The sequence below is a fragment of the Lolium perenne genome, chromosome 4, assembly GCF_019359855.2.
Source record: "Lolium perenne isolate Kyuss_39 chromosome 4, Kyuss_2.0, whole genome shotgun sequence".
In the NCBI taxonomy this organism is placed as follows: Eukaryota; Viridiplantae; Streptophyta; class Magnoliopsida; order Poales; family Poaceae; genus Lolium; species Lolium perenne.
Genome location: NC_067247.2, coordinates 311634970 through 311662869, shown reverse-complemented (window position 1 = coordinate 311662869; position 27900 = coordinate 311634970). Strand labels below are relative to the sequence as shown.

At 44.7% G+C, this 27900-nt stretch overlaps 3 protein-coding genes across 3 annotated transcripts; 2 read left to right on the top strand and 1 right to left on the bottom strand.

Moving 5' to 3' along the window:
* The first annotated feature begins 16956 nt into the window (after positions 1-16956).
* On the top strand, positions 16957-18655 carry LOC127349031 (protein STRICTOSIDINE SYNTHASE-LIKE 13). The gene is made up of 4 exons (XM_051374848.2): positions 16957-17365; positions 17451-17735; positions 17847-18014; positions 18086-18655. The coding sequence occupies exons 1-4, from the start codon at positions 16986-16988 to the stop codon at positions 18489-18491; spliced, it is 1239 nt and encodes a 412-aa protein (XP_051230808.1). The 5' UTR covers positions 16957-16985; the 3' UTR covers positions 18492-18655.
* Positions 18656-22866: 4211 nt separating this feature from the next.
* Positions 22867-26243, top strand: LOC127296120 (uncharacterized). Its single transcript, XM_051326148.1, has 7 exons — positions 22867-23095; positions 23190-23359; positions 24552-24628; positions 25247-25312; positions 25407-25481; positions 25566-25640; positions 25732-26243. The coding sequence occupies exons 1-7, from the start codon at positions 22944-22946 to the stop codon at positions 26068-26070; spliced, it is 954 nt and encodes a 317-aa protein (XP_051182108.1). The 5' UTR covers positions 22867-22943; the 3' UTR covers positions 26071-26243.
* Positions 26244-26931: 688 nt separating this feature from the next.
* Positions 26932-27462, bottom strand: LOC127296119 (histone H4). Its single transcript, XM_051326147.2, has one exon. It carries the CDS (start codon positions 27396-27398, stop codon positions 27087-27089), a length of 312 nt encoding a protein of 103 aa, XP_051182107.1. The 5' UTR covers positions 27399-27462; the 3' UTR covers positions 26932-27086.
* Positions 27463-27900: the final 438 nt, after the last annotated feature.

Here is a 27900-nt window from a genome sequence, read left to right as displayed (position 1 = left end):
TAAGTTACACAAATCCTGGCCAGGAGGAAAGGAGTACATGCTAGTAGCTGTCGATAAGTTTACAAAGTGGATAGAAGCGAAGCCGATAAATTCACCAGATGGAGCATCCGCAGAAAATTCGTAAAAGGCCTCGTCTTCAGATTTGGAGTGCCCCACAAGATCGTCACAGACAACGGCAGCAACTTCACATCCCATGAATTCAAAGATTATTGCGAAGAGGTGGGTATTAAGCTGAACTTTGCGTCGGTTGCACATCCTCAAACCAATGGGCAAGTCGAGAAAGCCAATGGCATCATCTCGCAATGGTATCAAGAAGCGCTTATTAGGACCACCGGAAAAAGCTCGACATACATGGCCGGAAGAACTACCAAGCGTGTTGTGGAGCATCCGAACAACACCAAACACAAGAACGCAGAAACTCCGTTTTTCCTGGTTCATGGAGCAGAAGCAGTACTACCAATCGAGATAGAGCACAACTCTCCACGTGTCGCTGAATATGATGAAGAAACGTCGAGAAGAGTGCTAGAAGACGACGTCGACGCACTTGATGAAGCTCGAGATGAAGTATTATCTCGGGTAACCAAATATCAACAGGATTTGAAGAATTACCACAGTCGACGTTTGCGGCCAAGATCTTTTCATGTGGGAGACCTAGTTCTTCGGCTCACGCAAAAAAGTCATGAAAAACTCGAGTCACCATGGCTTGGCCCTTACATTGTCACGGAAGTAATTGGAGGAGGAGCATACAGAATAAAGGACAAGAAGACAGGGGTGGAGGAGCCAAACCCCTGGAACGTGGCGCAACTTAGGCGTTTTTACGCCTAGAGTCAAAATATAGTCTTTGTAAAGCTTCAATGTACTGAAACGCCCGCGAGTTTTCAGACGCACTCTTTTCCTTTTTCGGGGCACCGAGTGGGGCCGGAGAAGGTTTTTAATGAGGCGGGCTCGCGGTGCTGCAATATAATAAAGATAGTGACAATATAACCTTTCTTCTTTATCGACATGACCAAAGTCTTCGCTCCGACGAATTTCAATATAGTTCATCAACAAAAGGAAAAACTTGCCTTGGTATTCAAATACCTCGTGAGTCAACAAAAATACAAAATAGTACTCAATAAAAAGCTTGGGGGCTCATATTCGCCTTAAATATATAAATGCCTTGGTTCAAAACCTCGCAAGTATACAAATATAGTGAAGAGTCACCGAAACACTCGGGGGCTAAACAAACAGAGAAATATAATGATTGCTTTACAATATAGTCGTGGATTACAAAGAAAAATATCTACAAGAAGAAACTAACTAGTCTTGATTCAATATGTCATCAAGAGTAACCCTGTTTTCCTCAGGAGCAGCACCAAGAAAATCGGCATAATGGCCATCGGCAAAAAAGTCGGCATCCATCCGAAGTAGGTCCTCAATCATTTCTTCGGCTATAGGCGTAACCTTCGTGTTAATCCTGTCAACACCAACTCTCCGACGTTTTACTTTTTGGTGAACCTTCTCGACAACCTGGGTAAGGTCAAGCTTCGAGTGGCAGATTTGGAGCATGATAAGAGCAAATCTGGCGCCAGCTACTAGTTGAGCTTTGACAAAATCATGGATACTGCGAGCATCCTTGAACCTTTCCATCAATTCAGGAAGAGTTTTTGGTTGGACGTTCCGAGGAAACATGGAGTTGTAAACCATGGACAAGGTCTTGGTACAGAAGTCGAGGAAATCACGAGTTTGAGAGGCGCGATCTTGAAATCTGACAATTTGGCGGGTCCTTTCCGGGGTAGCCCAAAACAAAGAACCATGGTCCAAGGAGAGATTAACAAGGAGGGTTGTCCTAGCATTCACCCTCTCTTCCTCGGCAGCAGCATCAGTAAAGGCACCTATCAAAACACAAAAAAAAAAAAAAAAAAAAAAAAAAACGGAAACCTTCAAAGAAACAGTAGTATGCAGATAAAGGATATCGGCGGATGAAACAGGCATACCCGACATATCTGTTTGGCTTCATTCATTAATTCGAGCATGAAATTTTCTCGAATAGTCGCCTTTTCAGCCTCGGAAGCAGCAATTTCCTTAGCAGCTACAGCCTCGCGAGCTTGTTGAAGAGCAATTTTTTCGGCTTCAGATGACTTACGAGATTGCTCCATCATCACAAGTGTTTGCTTCTTCGCATACTGAAGTTGTTGCCGAAGTTCATCCAGTTCTTGCGACAAGCTATCGTCGACAGGAGCGGTATCACCAAAAGCTTTCCTCGCGGGAAGAAGAAGGCGAAACATTGGAAGGAGCAGAAGATGGAGTATAGTTATCAAATATCAACTGAAAAATAAACAAGACAACATCAAATAACAAGCAAAGATAGAAGTCTTCATTAATCTCTTGGAATAATTACAAGGGCATTACACATCTTGGCGAGGTTAAGGAAAGTTGCGGGTTCTTCTTTCTTCGGGAAGAAATAAGGGAACAACGCTGACAATCCTGCATTAGCATTTGCCACGCCTTCACGAATTTCGCGCCCGTGAAACTCCAGAAGAGAAAGTGCGTCAAGGAGAGGATCGTTGACAGGATTATCCAGATCAAAATCCTGGTTTGTTTGGGCTGCCACACGAGACAAGACATCACCAACAACCAAGAAACAGAAGTGCAGTAAAATAAAAGGGATTGATAATATTACTCAGAGTACGTCGACTTTGCGACTTCAAACGCTTGAGGATTCCTTCGTCACGAGAAGCTTGTGCAGCTTTGTGCTCATCCAAGGCAGCTGTCGCATCCTCAAGTTTCTTCTGCAGTTCCTCGACACCAGCAGCTTTCGCCTTAGCTTCATCAGCTTCGACCTTGGCTTTGCTAGCAGCAAGTTCGGCTTTCTTGCGAGCCGCCTCACTTTGCTCAAGTTTTTGAGCCAGTGCGTCGGCGCGTTCGTTAGCCTCTGCAAGTTTCTCTGTCGAGATATGGAAAAAAGAGAGAAGAAAGATCAAAAAATCGCGGCAAGTAACAGGAGTGACAAATTAAGGAAAAACGACAAGTATGAAAGTCGTTACCTTCGGCTCTATTAGCATATTCACGGTACCCAATAAATTGGGAACCGATGCGGAGAAGATCCTTGATAATAGGCTGTTAAACGTGAAAACATTTAGAGAAACATCGGCATAAAAAAAAAAAAAATAAAAAAAAAAAGATGTGAAGAAACAAAATAAAGAAAATATAGATGTCGACAAACTTACATCATCTAGGAGCGGGGGCGACGAACTGCCCAACTGAGGGGCAGGATCAACAATCTTTTCAACCCGTGCCCTTTTTGGTGAAGGGGCACGGGGGCTCGAAGGAGTAGATGTATCAACATTTTGTTGAGGAGGCGACGATTCCTCCCCTTCAACTGGTTTTTCTGAAATAACTAAAGTATGTGACGTGCTCGTTCGAGCAGCCACATCTAAAGTTGGTGTTTCTTCATCATCACCGTGACAAAATAGCGGCAGCATAAAAGCAAGGCAAGATAAAATTCTTCAAATAAAAAAGGAAAAGAGCAAGGAACCTACGAGCCGATGATACTCTCGATGTATGGATCATAAGCTGCTTTTCGAGGTGCGGAGCAGCTTTCTTCGGGTTTCGAGGTCCCGGAATCTTCGGCATTGCTCCTTTTCCTTTTGCTCTTCGGAGAAACAGCAGGAGGAGGAGATTGCGCTGATGTTGTATCTTCGTGAGGCAGCATCCTTCTCGGTAGATCCCGCAGATTTTCGAGAATCTGCGGGTTCATTCACAAAAGAGGGGTCTCCTGGTTGACATCATCGACAACGGCTCTTTCTTCGACCTCTCCATCCTCAGGAAGAGGAGGAAGGGAAGCCATAGTAGGATGATTCTACAAGGAAATAGTGACAAAAGAGAATAAGTGAGATACCACTGCAATAAGATACGAGGAACAGTTCAGAACAAGATAGAACTTCGGGAAGAGAAAATACCTCGGGAAAAGGATTGGAAGCACTGTATGGTTCCACTCGACAGAGGAGGGAATAGGATCCTTCTTGCCTAATCGAGAAATTCTTCGAACCAATTTTTCCAAGTCCTTTACGTAAAGATCACCGGAGATTCTGTTGGCGTCATTTTCACCGAGAATACGTCCAAAGGGGATTTTTGCGAGCCCGAAGAGGCTGCACTCTAATCCTAAGGAAGTAGGCGATAATTTGAACACCGAGATAGCTCTTTGCCTCGAGTGTTTTGAAGATGACGGATACGAGCCATGAGCGCCTCTGTCGCCTTTTTCTCTCCTTCAGAAGCTTCGGCATCCCAGGAACGGCGACGCTGAATCCTGGCACTTCCGTCAAAAGGAACTATGTTGTGCTCCACAAATTGGCGCTTTCTTCGTGGATGTAGAGCCACTTTTTGCGCCATCCTTGGACAGAATCAGGAAACTTGACGTCGAAATAATCGACATCAGTCCGAACACGTATAACAACGCCACCTATGTTATAAGTAACGTTGTGGGAGCCATTACGGCGGAGGCAGAAAATGCGCTTCCACGAGCCCAATTGGGAGGGATTCCGAGGAAGCATTCGCAAAGTGTGATAAAAATAGAAATGTGAAGGATGGAATTGGGAGTCAACTGGTGCAGTTGAATCCCATAAACGAAAAGAAGGCCGCGGAGGAAATCATGGATTGGGGTTGAAAGGCCGCGGATCAGGTGATCAACAAAACTAACCCGATACTCCATTGGAGGCTTGGGGTAGCTTTCTTCGCTAGGAAAGCGGATGGCGTCCTCTTTCGTCATGAGGCCGAGCCTCTTCAGCGTGTTGATGTCTTGATTGGAGATTTTGGATCTCTCCCACTCAAGATCCTCGGCGGCCATCTTGGATTCCGGCGTCTGTGGCGAGTCGAGACGCGTGCGCGGTGGCATCAACGGCGGTGGGCGAGCAATGTATGTGCGAACGGAAGATTGGAGAAAGTTGGGCGCGGGGAAGTTTTGCGATGAGGAACTGGTAAGCGGCGCAAGCAAGGGGATGAACGGAGGTTGAAGAAGGGTTTATATAAGAATCGGGTGAAGCAGTGTGCCGTTGGATGAAGAAATCGTGTGGTGAGAATGGATCTTCTAGACACAAGGGCAAAACAGTATTTTTATTGAGATAGGCGTTACCGTACGTGCGCCAGAAAGCGGAGGACGTGTGTCCCCCACTTGCACGACGTGTCAACATGGTCGAAGCAATGGACCCACGGGCAGAAGAACTCACGACTATTCGAGAAGGATGAAGTAAATTTGATTAAGGGAAGTATGTCGACAAGAAAAATAAAAGAAAAGTGACGACAGAAAGAATTATTCAATACTTCGGGAGCCTTTGATCAAATACAAGTTTTTGCCCAAATGCTCGGGGCTACTTCAGAAAAAAGTAAATTTTCGAGTATGACAAATATAGAAATTGCGGGAGCCTACAACCAAGCACAAGTCCTTGGCTGTAGCCTCGGGGGCTACTCCCATCGGGAGCGCTGTTCGCGCACCCGAGAGATAAAAAAAAAAAGAAAAAAGAAAAAAAAAAAAAAAAAAAAAAGAGAAGAAGAAAGAAATCATATTGGGAAGTAATGAAAATATAGCGACAAGGTGGACTAAAATGTTGCGCCTACAACCAACCACAAGTTCTTGGTTGTACCCGCGGGGGCTACTCCCATCGGGAACGCTGTTCGCGTGCCCGATGAAATTAACAAAAATAGAAAAACAAGAGAGTATATTTCGAGTTATAATTAACTCTACATATACTCCCATCGGGAGAACAATATAAGTCATATATGACTCGATAAAATGTGCCATTCCAACAGCCGGAAAAGCACTCGACAATATATTCTCAGAACGCCGAAGTTGCGATCAATTTCTGAATGCCGCAAAATTTGCGAAGGTAAGACCCCAGATCCGTTCTGCTGGGCGTGGCATCGCCAAAGACTGCGCTCTGCTACTTTTATCCGTATCAACAGATACGAAGAAAAATCCTAACGGACGCGTTAGGTACCCGATAAATTTGACTGGGACTCGACAGAATGGTAAGACCTTAAGCGGCACCTGTCGACGTTTACACCAGTATCCCGAGATCATGTCCGGGGACGTGATTTTGAAGTAGGTTTTTGCGGATTGCCACTAGAGCAGTTAACTAGTACCTGATCCGTCAGATGAACTAGCCCCAATTACCAGTATCCCTGTACAATATAGAATTTTATGTGAAGAAATATAAAAGGTTAAAGCTTTCAAGTAAAAATAAACAATGGAGATTCTCCCTGACTCTACGATTCAAGCAAAATCTCGGGGGCTACTGACATAGGCATCCCAAATGGGCCTGCCGAAGATGGTACCCGGGGTTTACTGGAAGCCCAATACCCGAAGAATAAGAAGATTCGGGAGCCCAAGATTTACTAAGGAAAGATAGAGTTGTAATAGGAAGTGTTGTTTGTGATCTGGCGGGATGAGTTAGAAACCGTCCCGGACTATGTAAACTTGTATAGCACGAATCCCTCGGCTCCACCTCATATATAAGGGGGAGTCGAGGGACAAAGAATCAATCGAATCATTGTCTGCAAACCCTAGTTTTCATAGTCGTCGAGTACTTTTCGGCTGAAACCTTCGAGATCTACTTGCCCTCTACTTCTAACTAAACCCTAGCCTATAATCCATAGGCATTGACAGGTCAATACCTTGTCACCTAGTATCCGTAGTTGGTACTTTTATGATATTGTTGCAACTTGTTATGCTTAATGCTTGTCACTAGGGCCCGAGTGCCATGATCTCAGATCTGAACATGTTATCAATTCATGATGATATTCATTGCTTTATGATCTTACCTGCAAGTTGTATACACATATTGCTGTCCGGAACCCGAGGCCCCAAAGTGACAGAAATTGGGACAACCGGAGGGAAAGGCGGTGATATGAGGATCACATGTGTTCACGGAGTGTTAATAATTTGCTCCGGTGCTCTATTAAAAGGAGTACCTTAATTTCCAGTAGATTCCTTAGAGGCCCGGCTGCCACCGGCTGGTAGGACAAAAGATGTTGTGCAAGTTTCTCATTGCGAGCACGTACGACTAAATATGGAACACATGCCTATGGAATATTTAGTACTTGGATACTGTTTTATTACTATCTGCAAATGCCCTACCTTGATTGTTACATGAGTTTCTCTCATCCATGCAGCGCCCGTTCATCCATCCCTGTGCCTACAGTATTTTAATCCTGATGTTTACTATAATCACTACTGCTGTCTTTGTTACACTGCTGCTGATATTTCACTACTGCTACTGCTATAAAACTGTTGCTATTGATAAACTCTTGCGAGCAAGTCTGTTTCCAGGTGCAGCTGAATTGACAACTCCGCTGTTAAGGCTTACAAATATTCTTTGGCTCCCCTTGTGTCGAATCAATAAATTGGGTTTTACTTCCCTCGAAGACTGTTGCGATCCCCTATACTTGTGGGTCATCAAGGTTCTACTTCCTCTAGTACTTGTGTTGTTACTAACCATGTAGAGGAAATCAAAGAGCTCAAGGCCCAAGTCACTTCTTTGAAGAACGGCTTAGTAAAGAGTCATGAAGGGAAATGCAAACTTGACACAATGTTGAGTATGAAACAATCCCCCAATTACAAGAGTGGACTTGGATTCAAATCCAACAACAAGAACAAGTCCAAGAACAACAACAAGAAGAAGGGCCAAGTACAAGTCAAATACCCGACCAAGATTGTTTGCTTCAAGTGCAAAATTGAAGGGCATCATGTTAGATCTTGTCCTTTGAAGAAAAAGTAAAAAATGGAATCGGCCTCAAGCTCAAACTCATATTCAACCTCAAGTTGAAGAAATGCCACTTCCCAAGAAGAATCAAGCCAATGCTCCCATTGTGGAGAAATCTAGTGAGAAGAAGGAGAAGAAAAGAACTTGCTACATATGCCATGAGAAGGGCCACATCTCCTCCCTTTACACTATTGGTACCTCATCCAACTCTATCACCATTGATGATGTTTATTCTCTTCGTAAGGATGAGGGTGGCAATGTGTGTTTGCCAAATATGTTGGTGCTCAAAGTGGTGTCAAGAAAAGAACCATTTGGGTTGCCAAGCCTATTGTGACTAACCTCTTAGGACCCAACTTAGTTGTGGACCAACTATCCAAAACTTGATCAATATATAGGTGCTTGTTGGAGGGAATTGGAGACTTGACTACATCATGAAGAATTAAGGGATCTTCATCATTTATATTATATCAAGCCAAGTCTTTTGATTATCTTGCTTCTATCATATATCCAATGTTCCTCCTTGCGGTAACATGTGCTCAACTCATTTATATTGAAAGTTACTCGCCCCTTTGCATGTGTTAGTTCTGTTCCTAACATGTGTTGGTATATGTTGTGCTTCCTAGTTGCTTTTCTTGAGAAATGAAGTCTATGAATGTTGGGTTTCACACCATGTATTTGTATTTGTGTTGGAGCCTCTTTGTATCTTGTTGTATCTTATATGGCTCTTATGAGCGATTAATGGACTATCCCATTTTGGGGGAGTGATATTCCCTTGGGAATTTCACAATCCTAACAATATGTGTACATGAGGAATATCACTTAGAATTGATATTGCAAGATTATCTAGTCTCTATGTGGTATGTCATTTTCATGAGAAATTCTAATGTCCATTAATATCTCTAGTTGGATCTTATTTGCCTCTTGTGAAAATAATTTCCTTATCACATTATGGGGGAGTAATAAGCTTTGTGCATATTACAAGCCTAGAAAATGTGAACATTTGAGGTTGTGTCACATAGAATTGATATTGTAAATTATCTCTCTCCTATGTGGCATGTTTGCTCAAACAAGTTCCAATTTAGTTAAATGGCTTCATTGCTAATATCTTTGTGGATCTTATTTGTGAAAGTTTTTCTTGGCATGGTTTTTCACAACATGTCCTTCAATACATTTTTTTGGAAACCATGCGTTTCAAGTCATACTATTAATTGCTATGCATGTTGGTATGACTAATTGAAGCTATCAAGAAACTCTCTTTCCATGATGGTTAAATCTTATCTTTTACCATATGCTTTATTTGTTGTAAATATGATCTTACGTATACTTACAAACTACCACCGGGAAATATTTGCTAATACCTCTTGTCCTAGGACAATTGGCAATATATTATGAGGTAGATATTCATTGATCATATTTACATTGGCTCTTGTGTTTAATTGCCTTGTTTAATGCCATGAATTTGTTGTGCTTTGACTCCCATGTGTCTTTCTTACATCTTATGGATCTAATTTGTCTATTCAAACTTCCTTATCATTTTAGTAGATATAGGTAGCATGATGATCCTAGTTTTGTGCATTTTGTATTCATATGTAAAATCCTAGATAATGCACTAATCTGGGAGCTCTCCTATATTTGTTAGAATGCTTAACATCTCTTGATCATTATCAAGAATTTGGTTTTGGGAGACAAAACTTTTCTTTTTGGTACTTTGTGCCATCATATAAAGTGTTGAGGGTTTGGTTTATTTGTTGGAACCTTGCTCTCTTGGGAGTTGGTTGTCTCATTCCTTTGTTTTTGGATTTAATTAGCTTCTTATAATGAGATAAATCTTTGAAGTCAATCTTGTGTTGATTTGATTCTTTGATATAATTTGGACAACCATTGTATCTTGATTTATTTGGTGTTTTATCCAAATTGTATCTTCATTTGGTTCTTGAAAGTCTTGTGCATGCATATTTAATATATGTATATCTTATGGCATTTGTTACTTTCTTTGATCCATTATATAGGGTGAACTCCATAAAATCCTAATTTGATTAAGATGTGCATGAAATTCGATTTCATATCTATATGCACATAGTTTTGTGGAGTTTGTCCTATATGTTGTAGTGTACCTAACTACTTTGGACTCAATTAGTTTGGGAACCATTTTGTGCTTAATTTTGTTTTAGGTACAATGAGATACATTGGATGCTTGTGTCCCACTTAGGAAGATGTGGTGACTCAATGGTAATTTGAGGAAAGTTAGGATGATCGATGAACTCATATATACTACATCCACACCAATGCTATCTCGGTAACAAGTATCTTCTTATGCATATTTTTCTAGCATCCAACCGTGTGGTTTCATCTTGGCATGAATCTCTTGATTTGCAAATATTATGCTTCTTGCAAAGATTTTAATGAAACATCTTTAATGCAAATGTGAGTAAATTGAGATGAGCACATGTGTTGGGAAGTATATAAAATCATGCTCATGATTCATCCATCCCAACTATGTCTATCTAGCAATTTTATTGCATATCAATTCCTCAAGCCTCTCACATGTGCAATATCGATGGAAGTGCAAATCGAGTTATTTCTTTTGTTATCCTTGTTTGTGATACTTGTTGCCATTCTCAATGCATCCCAACTATATTCTATCCCTTGTTGATATTCGTGATGTATTTTATGTGTTTATGGTTGAAGTTCATGAATACACAATAAGATAAAATTGAGCCTTTGGCCATGCTATTAAGCAAAAATTCTTATTGGTATATTGCATGACTTCGTCTTGAATATCATGCTATATTTCTTGTGTATCTATTTTGTGTGTGCATGTTTCTTTGTGGATAAACATCTTAGAGAAACTTATACACATAAGAGATGATACATCTCCATTTGATATCTTATTTATTTGTTGTGTGTTTATTGGTCATGCTAAGCAATATAATTCATTAAAGACTATGATGATGCTATTTTCTCATCCTTGTAATAGTCCTATAATATGGCTTTGTTATGCCTTTCACATATCCTATTGGTTGAGCCCTTTTATTATGGTGCCTCTTACTTGTTGCTCAACCATTTGTTTGTTACAAGTGTTAAGCTTAATTTTCTATCTATGATCTATTGCAAATGTTTGTGTTTTAAATAGTAATGACAGAGTGAGGATTCCATGTTATGCATATTGTATTCAAATGCAACATTTTAATTTATGCATGTACCTTGGGGAGCTTCCTCATTTTATTTAAGGCACTATTTTGTGGTGATCATTAGAGTTCAATTCACTTGGTATTTTTTTAAAATGATATTATGGGAGTAATTATTCCATGTTTGTGCACCCATATTCCAATTTAAGTTGTCTATTTTTTTGCACAAACCTTGGGGAGCTTCCTCATATTATTTAGAGCAATCTTCTTGACCTTATCATAATATCTATCTTTCTTTTGGTAACTTCTTTATGGTTCATTTGGTTGCTTGCTTCATTTGTTGAGGCTTCTTGACTTTGATATCTTTTTGCAATCTTTGATCCTCTCTATAGTGTGATTCCTTCCGAATATTCGTCATTGGATACATGCATTTGATTCCACTCAAATTGTGAGAAATACACATGGTATGGAGGAACTCTCACTATATTGGCCTTCTAAACTTTTCACCCATTTCGGCAACTGGTGCCAATGGGGGAGAAGTTTGGAGGGTTTAAGGGAATTTGGTTATATCTTTGCTTTGTGCTTAAGCATGTGCCTTTATTGCATTGCATCTTGTTGCTTTGCATAGTTGAATAATGTCTTTGCTTTGTGCTTAAGCATGTGCCTTTATTGCATTGCATCTTGTTGCTTTTCATAATTGAATATTTAGAGAAAACTCCACTAGGCTTTGAATGTCAATGTATGCTCTTGCATATATTATGGGGAAGTTTTCTCTATGTATTCAACTTGTTTGTTACTTAAATTCCTTATATAAACCCTCTCAAAGAGATTGTCATCAATTACCAAAATGGGGGAGATTAAAAGTGCATGGAGCCCCCATGTGTGATTTTGGTAATTAATGACAATCCCTATGGACTAATGTTTGCATTGAGATATATTTGTAGGAGTTTTCCATAGTCAATGCTCGAACCATATGTTGGCTTCAAGTTTGCAATAAGAAGAAATTGATGAAGGATATCAAGTGTCAAGTATGTCTTGAAGATAAAGATGAAGTGAGCCCTCAAGTTACTTCAAGACATCAACATGATGAAGAATGAAGAAATGAAGTGCAAGTTCAATATGAGCCAACTCGAAGAAATCATATGCTTGAAGCTTGCCATCCATTTGTGATCATGGATATGTGAAGATGCGCCAAAGAAGAAGCTCTCGCATAGTGGAGTATGGGGAGCATTTCGCATGACTTCATCAAGCTAGCATAATCAAGAAAGGCGTTCCATCTTGGTACGGTCAAGACTTTCATCATCAAGCTCAAGTGGAATGCGCAAGGTTAAGGTTTGCTCTTGATAGGTTTCTTTCTCACCGGTCTCATGGTGTAGTTGGAGACCGGTTTATAGTTTAGTTGTCGTACTATCAAGAGGGCTCTCGAGTGAGTGACTCGATCGTATCCTTCGGAGAGCTCAAACCTTTGCATCCTTGTATCATATTTCTTGGTTGTTATTTGGATCTTATCCATGTGGTGATTTAGAGCTTGTGGTTATTTCCATAGCAAGCTCCAGTTCATCGAAAACGGATTCCGCATGAATCACTTGTTGCATTTTCGATATTGGACTTTTTGTCGATTTCTCGTATTGAGAGGTTTCACTCTAAAATACATAGAAAAACCTACCCCACTTGGTCTTAAGTTTTTCACTCTTTGTGGGGTATCTCTTGTCATCCTCTTTACAACAAAATTGGTTTCACCTAAATCCAAGTCTCCTATCTCAAGTTGTTGCATTTTCCATATTGGAGGTTTTACCGGGTTGTCTTTTATAGATAGCTAAAACATTTATTCATTTGTTTCTATCCTCCTTTTATGGACTATGATGTTTCTATGCATATTCTTGTAGAGCTCGTTGTTGTGATTTCAACGAGCCTAAAATCATCGAAATCTGAGTTCGGATGCAAAAGTTCTTAAGGTTTTCGTATCGGGTGTTTGGGTAGAAATAGGGGAGCCGGAACTGCCACCGGGAGCACCCCGGCACTGCCGGTGGCAGAAGGCCGGCACTGCCGTCCTGTCGCGATTTTGGCCCCAACGGGCAGAAATCTAAGACCCCTATTTAAGGTCTTCTTGCTCCTCTTTCTCCCCACTTCTTCTTCCTCCTTTTGCTCTGCACCATTGTTGATTTTTAGAGCTTGCCATATCCCTCTACTCCTCCAATGATTCTTTAATCCTTTTGAGGGAAAAAAAGAGGAGATCTAGATCTACATTTTTACCAATCAAATCCATCTCTTTGTGAGTGGAACTCTCTAGATCTTGATCTTGGTGTTCTTTGTGAATTCCTTTGTTCTTCCTCTATTATTCCCCCAATAGATTTTGTAGCTTTGTTGAAATTTGAGAGAGAAGGAGTTGAGCATCTTTGTGGTGTTCTTGCCATTGGTGCATCGGTTTGAGTTCTCCACGGTGATTCGTGAAAGTGAAAGCAAGAAGGTTGTTACTCTTGGGTTCTTGGAACCCTAGACGGATTCTAGGCCTTTGTGGCGATCTCTTGGGAGCCTCCAATTAAATTGTGGATGCGTGCCCCAAGCTTTGTGTAAGGCCCGGTTTCCGCCTCGAAGGAAATCCCTTAGTGGAACCGTGACCTAGACCTTTGTGGCGAGGGTCACCGGAGAATAAGGTGAGGTGCCTTCATGACGCTCGGTGTGTGGTGTGATTCCCGCATCTTGGGGTGAGGCCTTTGTGGCATTGGTGTGCATAGAGCAACCACACCTAAAGGTGAGGCCATTTGTGGCGTTCGGGAGAGCTAAGCCATCGCACCTCTCCAACGGAGATTAGCACTCGCAAGAGTGTGAACTTCGGGTTAAATCATCGTCTCTCGCGTGCCTCGGTTATCTCTATACCCGAGCTCTTTACTTATGCACTTTACTTTGCGATAGCCATCGTGCTTGAAGTTATATATCTTGATATCACATAGTTGCTTGTATTGCTTAGCATAAGTTTTTGGTGCACATAGGTGAACCATAGTATATAGGCTTTGGGCTTGACAAAGTAAATGCTAGTTTTATTCCGCATTTGTTAAGCCCATCTCGTAAAAGTTTTAAACCGCCTATTCACCCCCCTCTAGGCGACATCCGTATCCTTTCAACATCTACATTGATCCAAAAATATGTTTGTTGCTAAGTTCAGTTGGGTATCCTCGCCCATCACTATATTCTTGTTTCCCTCTTAATGTTGGCAGGAAAGCTACTAAATTCATTGATTGAAAAAAAGTGATCCAGTTTATGAGGGAAATTGTACCCAAAAAGCATATAACTATGATTAATTAGAGGGAAAACAAGCAAAAAATGTTTCCAACAACGACAACACACGAATCGGCTTTCCCGATCTCAAACCAACAACGGCGAAGATCACGACACAGAGCATTAAAGCCATGTTACAACGCTTCCAGAGAATGACCTGACTCCAAGTAACTCATCCCAACGTACACTCCACCCATGCGCCTAGTAGGAGTCGGTGAGTGACTGACATGATGCGAGTGGACATGAAGAAGACGTCGCAACATCAGCAATGCTATGCGTGTACATTGCGATGACCATGTTGTGCAGAGCGCGATGGTTCCCTACGGCGGGTGTTGTTGCTCTATTTGCGGTTGCCTACATGTTGCAGGTGTCACACGGTGGTAGATCGAGGCTTGAGTCCGCTCGATCTGGCCACTGGTGGTCGTAGTGAGTTCCGTGTAGCCGACACCCCTTTTTTTCTTCAAAGATGACACAAGCTCCTGTCTTTGCAATGGTGGGCTTCCAACTCCAATTTTTTCGATCTAAAAAAAAACTCCGATTTTTTCACCTCTCTGATGGACCTCATGGGGGTGATGGTCTAGCTAGGGAGAAATCCATGCTTTGTGCTAACGACCTCGATACCTGCAAGTGTCATCCCTTTCTTCAATGTGATTTCATGGTCGAAACTCGGAACTATGCTTGTCTTCATCGAGCAATGGGGGAAACCCTAGGTCTGGCTCGGTGGACTAAGCGGCGATGTTGTTTACTCCCTGGAGGCGTTGTCCGAGTTGCTCAAGAGTCACCGTAACGGTTGGTGGAGTTGGACTTGGTCTCCACACACGCGGCGTAGGCCCACTTTGGTCTGCATCCGGCCCACCCAAGTTGTGGCCAGATCAGGCCGCACCACCACACCGCGCCAATGGCTAGCACGCCACCGCATGTGTGTTGCCGCCAGCTCGCTGACTCGTCGGCTTCTTTGCCAGACCATCGCATTGTCGCCTAGCACCAACACATGCAATGTGTGGCTCCAGCGACACTTGCAACACCAGAGTACAAGGAACCACATGATCGGGGTCTTTTTTGCTAGGGTTTGGTGAGTTAGTGTCATGTCTCTCGGAAGAGATAATTGCAACAACAAAAAACACACCACAACTAAGGCAAATGTGCCAAACACCTATCTTTTATGTTATTTGTGGTGGCTTTTTCTACATGGTTGCTACTTTTACCCCAATTATGGTGCCTGGTAGAACACTTAGAGCAGGTCTAACAGACCCCGTAAAAGGGGCAAACCCGTATAATAACCGCCGATTTGAGGGTTTCGGCTCTACCCGGCCATCTAGCACGCCCCGTAAAAATGGTCCCCGCATCGTTTTTTGCTGTTTTCGAGTACGGGGCGGGTCGTCGCCCCCTACTTGTGCGGGGTGGGAGCGGGGATAGTGGGCGAAACCGGTATCGTCCAGTCCATTGCGCGCGAAGGGTTTCGCTGAAGCCAACCGCCGCCGCCGCTGCCCGATCTCCTCCACCCCACCCTTCCCGGCCAGATCCGGCCGCCATGGACCGTCCGCAAGAGCCGCCTACCGTCGGCGGTACACCTCCTTCGGGCGCGGTGGTTGATGTACCCGTCGGAGGTCCGCCGACCGCCGGCGTCGTGTCGGCCATGATCGCCTCCACCATCCCGTCGAAGAGGAAGAGGATCCCGAAGCAATTTTTCGAAGCACCTGCGGCGGCCGCCGATTCACCGGGCGAAGCGCCGCCGGCTGCCAAGAAGGCGGGCCGGATGAAGACCAAGGCGGCCGGGCCGAGGGGCGCCGCGTCGGCCAAGGTGCGGACAAAGGCAATCAGCCGCATCGGCCTCGCGCCTCCACCGCCCTCCAAGGTCACGACCCCTCCTCCGTCCGTTCCGGCCGTTGCGCCGCCCGCGCCGCCGCCACCCACCATCGACGTAGACAAGGTGTTCGATGTTGAGTCCACAACATCCTACTTGGACATGCTCAACGAATCCGCGGTGAATTTGGACGCCGGTATCGGTGCATTCGATGGGGAGTGCAACGTTGAAGACTTTGATGACGAGGAGGAGGATGAGGGTGACGAGGAGGAGGTGGTTGAGGTTGATCCGGCTGCCGCCGGTTCTTCGTCGACGCCGAAGCGGTGGCGCCGGTGGCGATGGATCCGTTGATGGTTGATCACATTTGGGAACTTCCGTGGCTTGAACATTGCCTATGATCGCGTTGTGATGTTAAAACTATGAATTATGCATCACATATTTTGGATGTGCTATGTTTGATGTGAAATTGTTGTGCAAATTGCTGTCTAAAACCCTGTTTTGAGGGGCAGGAAACTCGGACGAGCTAGCAGAACCCGTGATATGGGTTCTGCTAGCTCGTCCGAGTTTCCTGCCGGTGAAAACCGGATACAGGGCCCTCTACTCGCGTTTTACGGGGCGAAAGTGATATGGGTTCTGCTAGCTCGTCCGAGTTTCCTGCCGGTGAAAACCGGATATAGGGCCCTCTACTCGCGTTTTACGGGGCGAAAAAATACGGAGCCTGTTAGACATGCTCTCAGTGCTTGTTGACCTGTACATCTTGCATCATGGTGAGAGCAACGAAGACATGCTCCTTCACACCTTCACAAAATCCAAAAGTGGTAGGATCCCCTAGCTGTTTCGAACCAAAATGCACCTACTCCCAAACGATCACGCCGACTCATGCAACCTCCGTGCATGTCGGAATATTTCGTCACACTAGCTAGCTGGCCCATGCAACTTCCGTGCATGTCGGAATATATTTTCGGACCAAATCCATTAAGATCACACTCCCTCTGCACTTTATCCGTCTGCCTTTCATAGCTTGCCCTCTACATCATCTCCATGGAAGAGAAGAAGCAGCGGAAGGGACGAGGACGCGATGGCGGCCTGGTGCAGTACCCGCACCTCTTCTTCGCGGCCCTGGCGCTGGCCCTACTCTTCATGGACCCATTCCACCTCGGCCCGCTGGCCGGGATCGACTACCGGCCGGTGAAGCACGAGCTGGCGCCATACAGGGAGGTCATGGCGCGCTGGCCGAGGGACAACGGCAGCCGGCTCAGGCACGGCACGCTCGAGTTCGTCGACGAGGTGTTCGGGCCGGAGTCCATCGAGTTCGACCGCCATGGCCGCGGGCCCTACGCCGGGATCGCCGACGGCCGCGTCGTGCGGTGGATGGGGGACAAGGCCGGGTGGGAGACGTTCGCCGTCATGAATCCTGACTGGTAAACATTTAAAAGCATGTTCTTGCAGAGATTTTCGTAGCTTAGATGTGTGTGAAAAAAAAACTTTTCTTGTTCTTCGGACAAGGTCGGAGAAAGTTTGCGCCAATGGAGTGGAGTCGACGACGAGGAAGCAGCACGTGAAGGAGCAGTGGTGCGGCCGGCCTCTCGGGCTGAGGTTCCACAGGGACACCGGCGAGCTCTTCATCGCCGACGCGTACTACGGGCTCATGGCCGTCGGCGAAAGCGGCGGAGTGGCGACCTCCCTGGCGAGGCAGGCTGGCGGGAACCCGATCCACTTCGCGAACGACCTCGACATCCACATGAACGGCTCGATTTTCTTCACCGACACGAGCACGAGATACAGCAGAAAGTGAGCGGAGCTGCTACTCTGCTTCATTAGCCGACTATGATGCTTGATCGACTTCGATTTCCTTTTACTTGTGTTCTTAAGATTTGTGTTTGACCATAGCTACTAATGCAGGGACCATTTGAACATCTTGCTCGAAGGAGAAGGCACGGGGAGGCTGCTGAGATACGACCCAGAAACCCGTGCCGCTCATGTCGTGCTCAACGGGCTGGTCTTCCCAAACGGCGTTCAGATTTCGCAGGACCAGCAGTTCCTCCTCTTCTCCGAGACAACAAACTGCAGGTGAGATAAAATTCAGAATTTCAGCACGATCAACCAAAAAGAATCCAGGCTCACCTAACATGTCACCCTAGGATAATGAGGTACTGGCTGGATGGGCCAAGAGCCGGCGAGGCGGAGGTGTTCGCGAACCTGCCGGGGTTCCCCGACAACGTGCGGCTGAACAGAAAGGGGCAGTTCTGGGTGGCGATCGACTGCTGCCGGACGCCGGCGCAGGAGGTGTTCGCGCGGAGGCCGTGGCTGCGAGCCGCCTACTTCAAGCTCCCGGTGTCGATGAAGACGCTGGGGCAGATGGTGAGCATGAAGATGTACACGCTCCTCGCGCTGCTGGACGGCGAGGGGAACGTCGTGGAGGTGCTGGAGGACCGGGGCGGCGAGGTGATGAAGCTGGTGAGCGAGGTGAGGGAGGTGGACCGGAGGCTGTGGATCGGGACCGTCGCGCACAACCACATCGCCACGCTCCGGTACCCGTTGGAATAGCGGGAGTGTGCAGTGTTGATTTGATGGTCTTTTATTAGCAAGAAGGTGTGTACCAGTTTAAGGTCTGTTTATTGGTTCAGTCTAAGTGATGATGATCATGTTGTGAATTTAGTGGTGGATTCTTCGTATGTGATTCATCAGGCCTAGGCTATCGGCAAAAGCTCACTTTGTTCCTTCTGCGCCACGTGATATGCATACGGTTATTATCTACTCCATACAGTTTACGCGACATTTTTTTTACATGGTATAGCATTGATTTTGCTGTAAAAGTTGTGATGTTGCTGAAGTTTGCTCCGGGTTGCAGATGTTGATAGGTTAGATGGTTTGCTGTTCCCCAGTTTATTTTTTATGTTTCGTGCATGGATCCTAATGATATGTTGTTTCGTTATTGCTTCTAAGACCACGACACTTATTATAGATCGAAGAGAGTAGTATTTCGTATGGCTAGGATGTAATTGGTTTTTCGTTTAAATCTATATTGTAATAACTAGCCAAATGCTATCGCAAAACTATCACCGCCACCGGTAGAGGCACTCTCGTCAAATCGGTGATCACTTCCTAAACCATCTTCCACATCACGTCGCTTGTGATGTCTCGGTGTGTTTTGCAAACCATCAACAAGTTTAAGAGGTCTTTCTTTTGGGCGGGGACGGACAAAGTGTCGGGTGGCCAATGCAAAGTTAATTGGAAAATTATTTGTAGGCCGAAGGAGAGGGGTGGGCTTGGCATCAAATACTTGTATAAGTTTGCGAGAACCTTAAGGCTTAGGTAGTCATGGCTTATTTGGAAAGATCCCTCTAAAGCGCTCCACCGTCAATAAAGGGCTCCACCGTCAATAAAGGGCTCCACCGTGACTTTTGGGTTGATAAGATCAACACCTCCGAGGGCATCACGACTAACAACATCTCCAAGTTCGTGGATTTATGGTCACGGGTTCATGAGGTCCGCCTTACCGAGGGCACACCGGATGACATTAAATGGAAGTTCACCAACTCGGGGGTCTACACTGCGGCGGCAGCATACAAGGCCCAATTTGAGGGCATGCTCTTCTCTTGTATGCCCGAGGCGGTGTGGAACAATTGGGTCCCTCCCAAGTGCAAGCTTTTTGTGTGTCTCATGTTGCAAGATCGTGTTTGGATGGCCGACCAGCTCCAAAAGCGCGGATGGACCAATTACGGGGTTTGCCAATTATACAAGAGGGAACCCGAGTCCGCGGCACACCTCCTCTTCAAGTGCCGTTACTCTGTGAGGATTTGGAACTCTTTACTCTCTTGGCTTGAGATCATCTCGGTGATCTCAGTCGACACCTTCACTTGATCTAACTTCGAGACGGTCGAAGATGGGTGGCTTCGCTTCGTGTTCATTGATACGTCTCCAACGTATCGATAATTTCTTATGTTCCATGCTTGTTTTATGACAATACCTACATGTTTTGTTCACACTTTATATCGTTTTGATGCATATTCCGGAACTAACCTATTGACGAGATGCCGAAGTGCCAGTTCCTGTTTTCTGCTGTTTTTGGTTTCAGAAATCCTAGTAAGGAAATATTCTCGGAATTGGACGAAATCAACGCCCAGAATCTTAAAATTCCACGAAGCTTCCAGAACACCCGAGAGGGACCAGAGGAGAGCCACATGGCCACCACACATGTGGCCGGCGCGGCCCAAGGGGGGGCGCGCCCCCCTATTGTGTGGCGCCCCCGTCAGCCTTCCGACTCCGCCTCTTCGCCTATAAGAAGCCCCCTGACCTAAATCTTCGATACGAAAAAGCCACTGTACGAGAAACCTTTCAGAGCCGCCGCCATCGCGAAGCCAAGATCTGGGGATAGAAGTCTCTGTTCCGGCACGCCGCCGGGACGGGGAAGTGCCCCCGGAAGGCATCTCCATCGACACCACCGCCATCTTCATCACCACTGCTGTCTCCCATGAGGAGGGAGTAGTTCTCCCTCGAGGCTAAGGGTTGTACCGGTAGCTATGTGGTTAATCTCTCTCCCATGTACTTCAATACAATGATCTCATGAGCTGTCTTACATGATTGAGATTCATATGAGTTTTGTATCACTATTCATCTATGTGCTACTCTAGTGATGTTATTAAAGTACTCTATTCCTCCTTCATGATGTAATGGTGACAGTGTGTGCATCATGTAGTACTTGGCGTAGTTTATGATTGTGATCTCTTGTAGATTATGAAGTTAACTATCACTATGATGGTATTGATGTGATCTATTCCTCCTTTCATAGCCTGTTGGTGACAGTGTGCATGCTATGTTAGTACTTGGTATAATTGTGTTGATCTATCATGCACTCTAAGGTTATTTAAATATGAATATCGAATGTTGTGGAGCTTGTTAACTCCGGCATTGAGGTGCTCTTGTAGCCCTACACAATTAATGGTGTTCATCATCCAACAAGAGAGTGTAGAGTGGTTTTATTATGTGATTAATGTTGAGAGTGTCCACTAGTGAAAGTATGATCCCTAGGCCTTGTTTCCAAATACTGCAATCACTGCTTGTTTACTGTTTTACTGCATCTTTACTTCCTGCAATATCTCCCACGTCAACTGCACGCCGGCAAGTATTTTCTGGCACCGTTGCCGGGGAGGACACCGTTTATTTACTGTTCCACTGCATGTTTACTCACTGCCATATTTTATTCAGATTGCTATTACCACTCATATACATCCATATTACTTGCATTTTACTATCTCTTCGCCGAACTAGTGCACATATACATCTGACAAGTGTATTAGGTGTGTTGGGGACACATGAGACTTCTTGTATCGTGATTGCAGGGTTGCTTGAGAGGGATATCTTTGACCTCTTCCTCCCTGAGTTCGATAAACCTTGGGTGATCCACTTAAGGGAAAACTTGCTGCTGTTCTACAAACCTCTGCTCTTGGAGGCCCAACACTGTCTACAGGAATAGAAGCGTGAGTAGACATCAAGCTATTTTCTGGCGCCGTTGCCGGGGAACGAAGGAAAGCTACACCATTTCCTCCCTCGTCAACCACGCGCCATCAATGGCAATAGACGGAAGTCCTTCGCGTCGCTCATCATGCTTACCTCTTGGGAGATTTGGAACGAGCGCAATGCGAGGGTATTCCGTAATGTTTCCACCATTATGTACGGAGCGCAGCGGGTCTATGGAGCGTGGCGGGTGCTACGCACTCTGGTTCCATCATGCCATGAGGGTGATCTTTTTGTATTTCGAGTTTTCACTCGGCTTGTAACAAACCATAACTCTTTTTTATTCAATAAATAGGGCAAAGCTTTTGCCACCCTTTCAAAAAAACTAGCCAAATGCTTTGGTTTTGCTATGGAAGTTCTTTTTTTTTTTGCTTTGTTCGAGTTATTCAAACTCTTATGCCATCGTAGTGTATGACTTCATGTAAACTCATGAAATTATCTATACTTTAAAACTAAATGATTGATCAAAAGATCCTTCTATGGAAAAGATTAATCAAAAAAGTTATATGCATGATGTACCTAGAGCATAGAACGTATAATAACAACGGAAATTAACTTCTTGGAACCATGAGAGAGAATCTTGTAGGGGTGAACGGACCACCACCAACTCAAGTCTTTATAAGAGTATAAAATAAGATGTAACAACTTGGTGTTGTTTACATGGGTGTCTCTCATGGTGAATTTTCTTAGTCTCAATAGAATTAAGGTTTTGTCTAATAAAATAAAAATAAAGAAATGATATGTAGATATCGATTTTCTGGCACATAAACGCCAGTTGCTTCATATTTGGTATTTGTACCATTGAGCTCTTTCTTTTTTTCCATCACATTTTTTCACCTTCCCTCTCGTCTTCTCTTGTTGATTCCCCCTTTGGTGCAACTACTGATGACGTCAAGACAAGAATGGGTAGAAGATCTCATTTTCATTGATCGTGGGTAATGATTGTGGTTGGCTAGGATCCATTGTATAAAGATTCATCCAACTTCTCAATTCCGAGGAACATGTTATTGTTTATTTTGGGGGAGCAAAGAGAATAAATAGATGCTACGCACGTGCATTAGATCTCCCTTTAGGTACAAGGGCGTGACCAACCTTGTCAAAAGAGGGGAGGGGGTATGCACCTCAAAGGCTTGTGGGCTTGGAGGCGTTAACACATTGAGTACGGTAGTGTGTTGCGATTATAGTGTGGATACAATCTACGATGTCAAACACAAACTTTATGTCTTCTTTATATCAACAACAGTTTTTTCTGCAGTCTTTTTTAGAACGTTTTTTTTACTCGTGTTGATTGGGTTTCCTCTTTTTCCTTTTTCAAACCAAAGCCCAGGTAAAGCCCATCCAGACAAGATGCCGTAGCTCAACCGGTCGGTCAGGGCTCGGGCCGATTCAGGGGCAAAACCGAGTAGAGCCGGAATTATTATCGAACAAGACGGGCGTGTCTAGTCGACAACACTCGAGAGGCGGCCGAGCGGAGCAGACGCCATGGATCGCGAGTGGGGCTCCAAGCCCGGCAGCGGCGGCGCCGCCACCGCCCAGAATGAGGCCATCGACCGGCGGGAGCGCCTCCGCCGCCTCGCCATGGAGACCATCGACCTCGCCAAGGACCCCTACTTCATGCGCAACCATCTCGGCAGGTACCCCGTCCCCACCCAAAACCCTAGATTCTTCGTGCTCTCGATTCGCGTCGCTCGGCCTGCTGATTCCGCTTTTTTTCCCCTTTGTGTGAAGCTACGAGTGCAAACTCTGTCTGACGCTGCACAACAACGAGGGGAACTACCTGGCGCACACGCAGGGGAAGCGGCACCAGACCAACCTCGCCAAGCGCGCCGCCCGCGAGGCCAAGGACGCGCCCGCGCAGCCCCAGCCGAACAAGCGCAAGGTCGGGCCCCGCAAGTCTGGTGCGTAAACTTTTAGCCCCCTCTGTTGTTGCCCGGCTAGATTTAAGGTTCCCTTGCAATGGTTCCACTATCTAGGGCCTGCTTATTTTCCTTCTGCAGTTGCTTGGACTATGTTTATTAAATTTGGGTACCAATCATTATTGCACTAGGTTTGTTCGGTGTTACTTGGAGAGCGAACAATATCCACATATAACCTTGTGTCTGTTCCTTTGTGATATGGCCGATTTTGACGTTCTAAGTGACACAGTGATTATATCAGTGGATTACTGGTGAAGATTTTGGTGGTATTTGAAGTTCAATCTTGATGTGAATTCATCACGTTCTTGGGATATTCGTTAGTGCGAACACGATGGTTGTGCATTTTGTGCAGGATGGGTGTGTATAATTGTGGATCCGGAGAGTGTCAAACTTTGCACTGCCATTTACCAATCTTCTACCATGCTTTGTGTTTTTTGAAAATTTTAGGCGTGACAATAAGTGGCCGATTTAGAGGGTTTTGGTGGATAACAGAATGTGAATATTAGCTTTACAATAGCATGATATTCATTCTTCGCCTGCTACTTAGGTGTATCTTTAGTTTTCTACCCTCGGGGAACAAGAGAATCTACCAGAGGCTACTTTCTGTATTGCAAACCATTGATTAGTATTTGAACACTGAACATGTCCTGATGATGTATTCTTCTAAAACATGGTGTCCACTATTAGGTCTAGTATTGATGTATTGATAAGGCAATGTGAAAAGTAAATAGTCAGTTTTAGTAATCAAAGATCCCTAGCTAAAGGGGCCTGAAATGGTTTCTAAGTTCAGTATTGGGTTGCTTGGATTGCCTCCAAATCCAGATAAAAAGCCTTGTAAAATCACCATGGACTATTAAAACAGCAGTTCTATGCTCTTTGGTGTTACTGTACTAATGGGCAGTTGGGGCATAAGCATGGATCCTGTGGTACAGCAATTTCCCAAAAGTCGTTTTGACAGGACAGACAAATCTATAGGAAGTTTAATTTTGTTCTAGCAATTCCTTAAATGTTGAAACATCAAGGGTGTTGTTCTCGTGCAAGCTATTAAGGCCCTTATATTCGTTTCATTGTGGTAGTACATTTATGCTATCCTATTCTCTGCACATAATTATGTTTTCTTGCTAGCTATCTTCACAAGTCATATAACTCATAACTATGTTTCCTTGCTGTGCAGTTAAGATTGGCAGACCTGGGTATACAGTAACTAAACAGTATGATCCTGACACGAAGCAACACTCGTTTCTTTTCGAGGTTAGTATTCATCGTCTTTGTATTTAACTTGTGCTTGAAGTCAGTCAATTCAGTATCTTGTACTCCCTCCGTCCCATAAAAGATATCTGAACTTTGTCTAAATTTGGATGTATCTAGACACTATACATCTAAATCTAGATGAAGTTAAGACATGTTTCATGGGAAACGGAGGGAGTACATGATAATAGTGAAATCCACGTCTAATAAGTTCACTTTACCATCTTCCCATATGTAGAGACAATTTTTATACATTTCTTCATTTCATGTTATGTCATGTAGGTGTCTGAATTACATACGCCAAGGATCTTATAGTGATACCAGTTAAGTTAGATTCATTTCCATATTTAAGTTAATTAATGTGTGTTCCTTATTCTGTTTCACCTACATCACATGGGCAAACTAATTTTACAATTGTTATCTGGAAATTTATCTTTTGATAAATTAGCCTTCTTGAATTGGTACTGCATTCAGAATAGTAACCCCACAGCCAAGTAATCAGCCAGTTTACCCACAGATTGATGGGCCTGAAAATATGTCCCTCGTTAATTCTTCTGTTACAAACATTTGATGAGTCTGTACACCGGAGTAGTGGACTGATATATTTTTATATTTTTTCAGATTGAGTACCAAGAAATCGAAGATAATAGCAAGCCAAGGCACCGTTTCATGGCGTCATATGAACAGGTGAGAAAACTGATCCGCGAGCATGATCAGCCTGATATATGGTGCTTTACTGTTGTACTTTTCCATGTGCTAACATACCACTATTGTTGTACAGAAAATCCAATCTTGGGACAAGAATTTTCAATATCTACTTTTCGCGGCAGATCCGTACGAAACCATTGGCTTTAAGGTGCATCTCTTGCAAAAAAATTGCTGCCGAGGCATCAGATCTATTGGCAAACGAATGTGTACTGATAATCCTCATTTTTTGCAGATACCAAGCACAGAGATTGACAAATCAACAGACAAGTTTTTCTCATATTGGGATCCAGACAAGAAGTCGTACATTGTGAGTTTCTCTATACATGTTTTGCCGTTTTGTTTAGCTGCCTTTATAAGCACTATTGGTTTCACAACCTTCGATTTGTTTCTGGAAACAGATGCAACTATACTTCAAGCCAAGACCACCGGAGGCTAACAGACAACCAGCTGCTCCTGGGACTGTCCCAAATGGGACAGAAGGCCCTCCTGGTGCTCCTCCAAGGCCACCGCCCCATCCACAAGCTCCACCGCCACCTCCACCGCATGCACCTATGGGGATGCCCCATAGGATCCCGCCACCACCAATGAATGGCTTTCAACCTCCACCTCCGATTGCAAATGGTCCTCCGCGATCAATACCACCTCCACCTCCTTCTGGTGGTGCAATGGCTAACTTCACTCCTGGGGCGCCTCCGCCACGCCCTCCGATGCAAGGCTTTCCTGGGCCTCAGCAGTAGGTGATCAGAGTGGCAGCAACAATCAGGCTACAAATTTTGAACACTTGCTTTATCTGAACCGGCTTGTTGCCATATGCACCAACATTGTTTTCTGAGACTTTATTGTACTGTAAGCTGTTACATTGTTCAACTGTGTTTTCAAGCAAAACATTCAATCAGTTTATGTGCTGTTACTTGTCAGTGCTTCTCTATGGAAATTTAGTGTGGAACTGTCAGACTCCTGGGCAAAGCCAAATGTTGTTCGAATTAATTCTGAAAAGATCTCAAAGATGATTTAATGAGCTTCATGCTCCGACCTGCTTGTGAAGTGATATGCCCTAACATGCTCTTGCTGCACAAGACAATCTGTTTCTTTGATCCATTAGCTTCCTCTGAATATTGCCATTATCTTGAACCCATAAACTGAAGCACTAGTCCTTCTGTTCCAAATTAGTTGGCACAGTTTTTCTTCTCCAAAATAAAAAGGGTTTGCATGTCGTTGCTGGAAACATTTCCTGTAACCTCATACAAACTTGACATGAAATTTCTAACAGAAACATGAAAAAAATTCTAAAGATGTCCGTTATATGAGACTAGTTGCACAACAACTTGACTGAAACTGTTATGCTGCTGGAGGCACAATTTTTTTACTGGATCTTGTTATGTGCATACAGAAGCTTAAAACTGGTGATTGCACAGTTACAGATTATGTCAAATGAAAGATAAACGCCATAACAAGAAAAACAATCGACAAGCAATGACCAGAAGCTTAAGAGGACTGGGAACAAGGATCAAATGACACTCGATGAAGAAAACATTTCTGAACAAATAAAATGAGGAGACATTGTAATCATTCATTCAATCACAGCGGCAAATCAGATATCTACTAGAAACACCAGATCCATTCATTCATTCATCCATTCATATGCAACAAATTCCATCACTACATGCCACCGTTCCCAAACAACTCAACACACAGAACCGAAACCCTAACAACCCTAAGCACACGCCGACAGAGAGATACCCCGACGGGCCCTTCAGCCTCCGAAGCCGTAGAGGGTGCGTCCCTGGCGCTTGAGCGCGTAGACGACGTCCATGGCGGTGACGGTCTTGCGGCGTGCGTGCTCGGTGTAGGTGACGGCGTCGCGGATGACGTTCTCGAGGAAGATCTTGAGCACGCCGCGGGTCTCCTCGTAGATGAGCCCCGAGATGCGCTTCACGCCGCCGCGGCGCGCCAGGCGGCGGATCGCCGGCTTGGTGATGCCCTGGATGTTGTCGCGGAGCACCTTGCGGTGGCGCTTGGCGCCGCCCTTGCCCAGCCCCTTGCCTCCCTTGCCGCGGCCCGACATTGCTGGCTGCTGAGGATGGGAGGAGGTCGGATTGGGGATTGGGGAAATTTTGGTGTGGTACAGCTGCGGGGTGGGCAAGGTATTTTATACGGGTGGGCGAGCGCGGTGGTGGAAATGGAGGCGCGTCTTCGTGCGTTGGATTGAGATGGACGGGTTAGATTCCAGGATGGTGGAAGGAGGCGGAGCGATCCGCGTGGTTTGAAAGGAGTGACGTGATTGGTTCGCAGGGGGAGAGGCCGGATCGGTGACGTGGAGAGAGATTGTTTTGAGGGTGTGGAGAGAGAAGTTGGATTGCTTTTGAGGAGTGGGCTCGTGTTCGGCTGGGTTGGATATGTTGGGAAATAGGATAAGGTGGGCCTTATCTTCTCAATTTTGACCGGTGAAGTTAGATTGTTTTTGGTTCTCTAAAAAAAGTTACTAGATTGGTTTTGGAATTGAATCATTCCTCGAATTGTTTGTACTCCCCGCTGATTTGGTAGTTCTACTAAATCGGCCACATATA

Bases quoted from the DNA above. Each gene is read 5' to 3' on its own strand.
- LOC127349031 (XM_051374848.2), top strand. From the start codon at position 16,986: ATGGAAGAGAAGAAGCAGCGGAAGGGACGAGGACGCGATGGCGGCCTG. The intron at 17,366-17,450 runs GTAAACATTTAA...TCTTCGGACAAG, and splicing joins GCCGTCATGAATCCTGACTG to GTCGGAGAAAGTTTGCGCCA. The intron at 17,736-17,846 runs GTGAGCGGAGCT...CTACTAATGCAG, and splicing joins AGCACGAGATACAGCAGAAA to GGACCATTTGAACATCTTGC.
- LOC127296120 (XM_051326148.1), top strand. From the start codon at position 22,944: ATGGATCGCGAGTGGGGCTCCAAGCCCGGCAGCGGCGGCGCCGCCACC. The intron at 23,360-24,551 runs GTGCGTAAACTT...CTTGCTGTGCAG, and splicing joins GGTCGGGCCCCGCAAGTCTG to TTAAGATTGGCAGACCTGGG. The intron at 25,482-25,565 runs GTGCATCTCTTG...CATTTTTTGCAG, and splicing joins ACGAAACCATTGGCTTTAAG to ATACCAAGCACAGAGATTGA.
- LOC127296119 (XM_051326147.2), bottom strand. From the start codon at position 27,398: ATGTCGGGCCGCGGCAAGGGAGGCAAGGGGCTGGGCAAGGGCGGCGCC.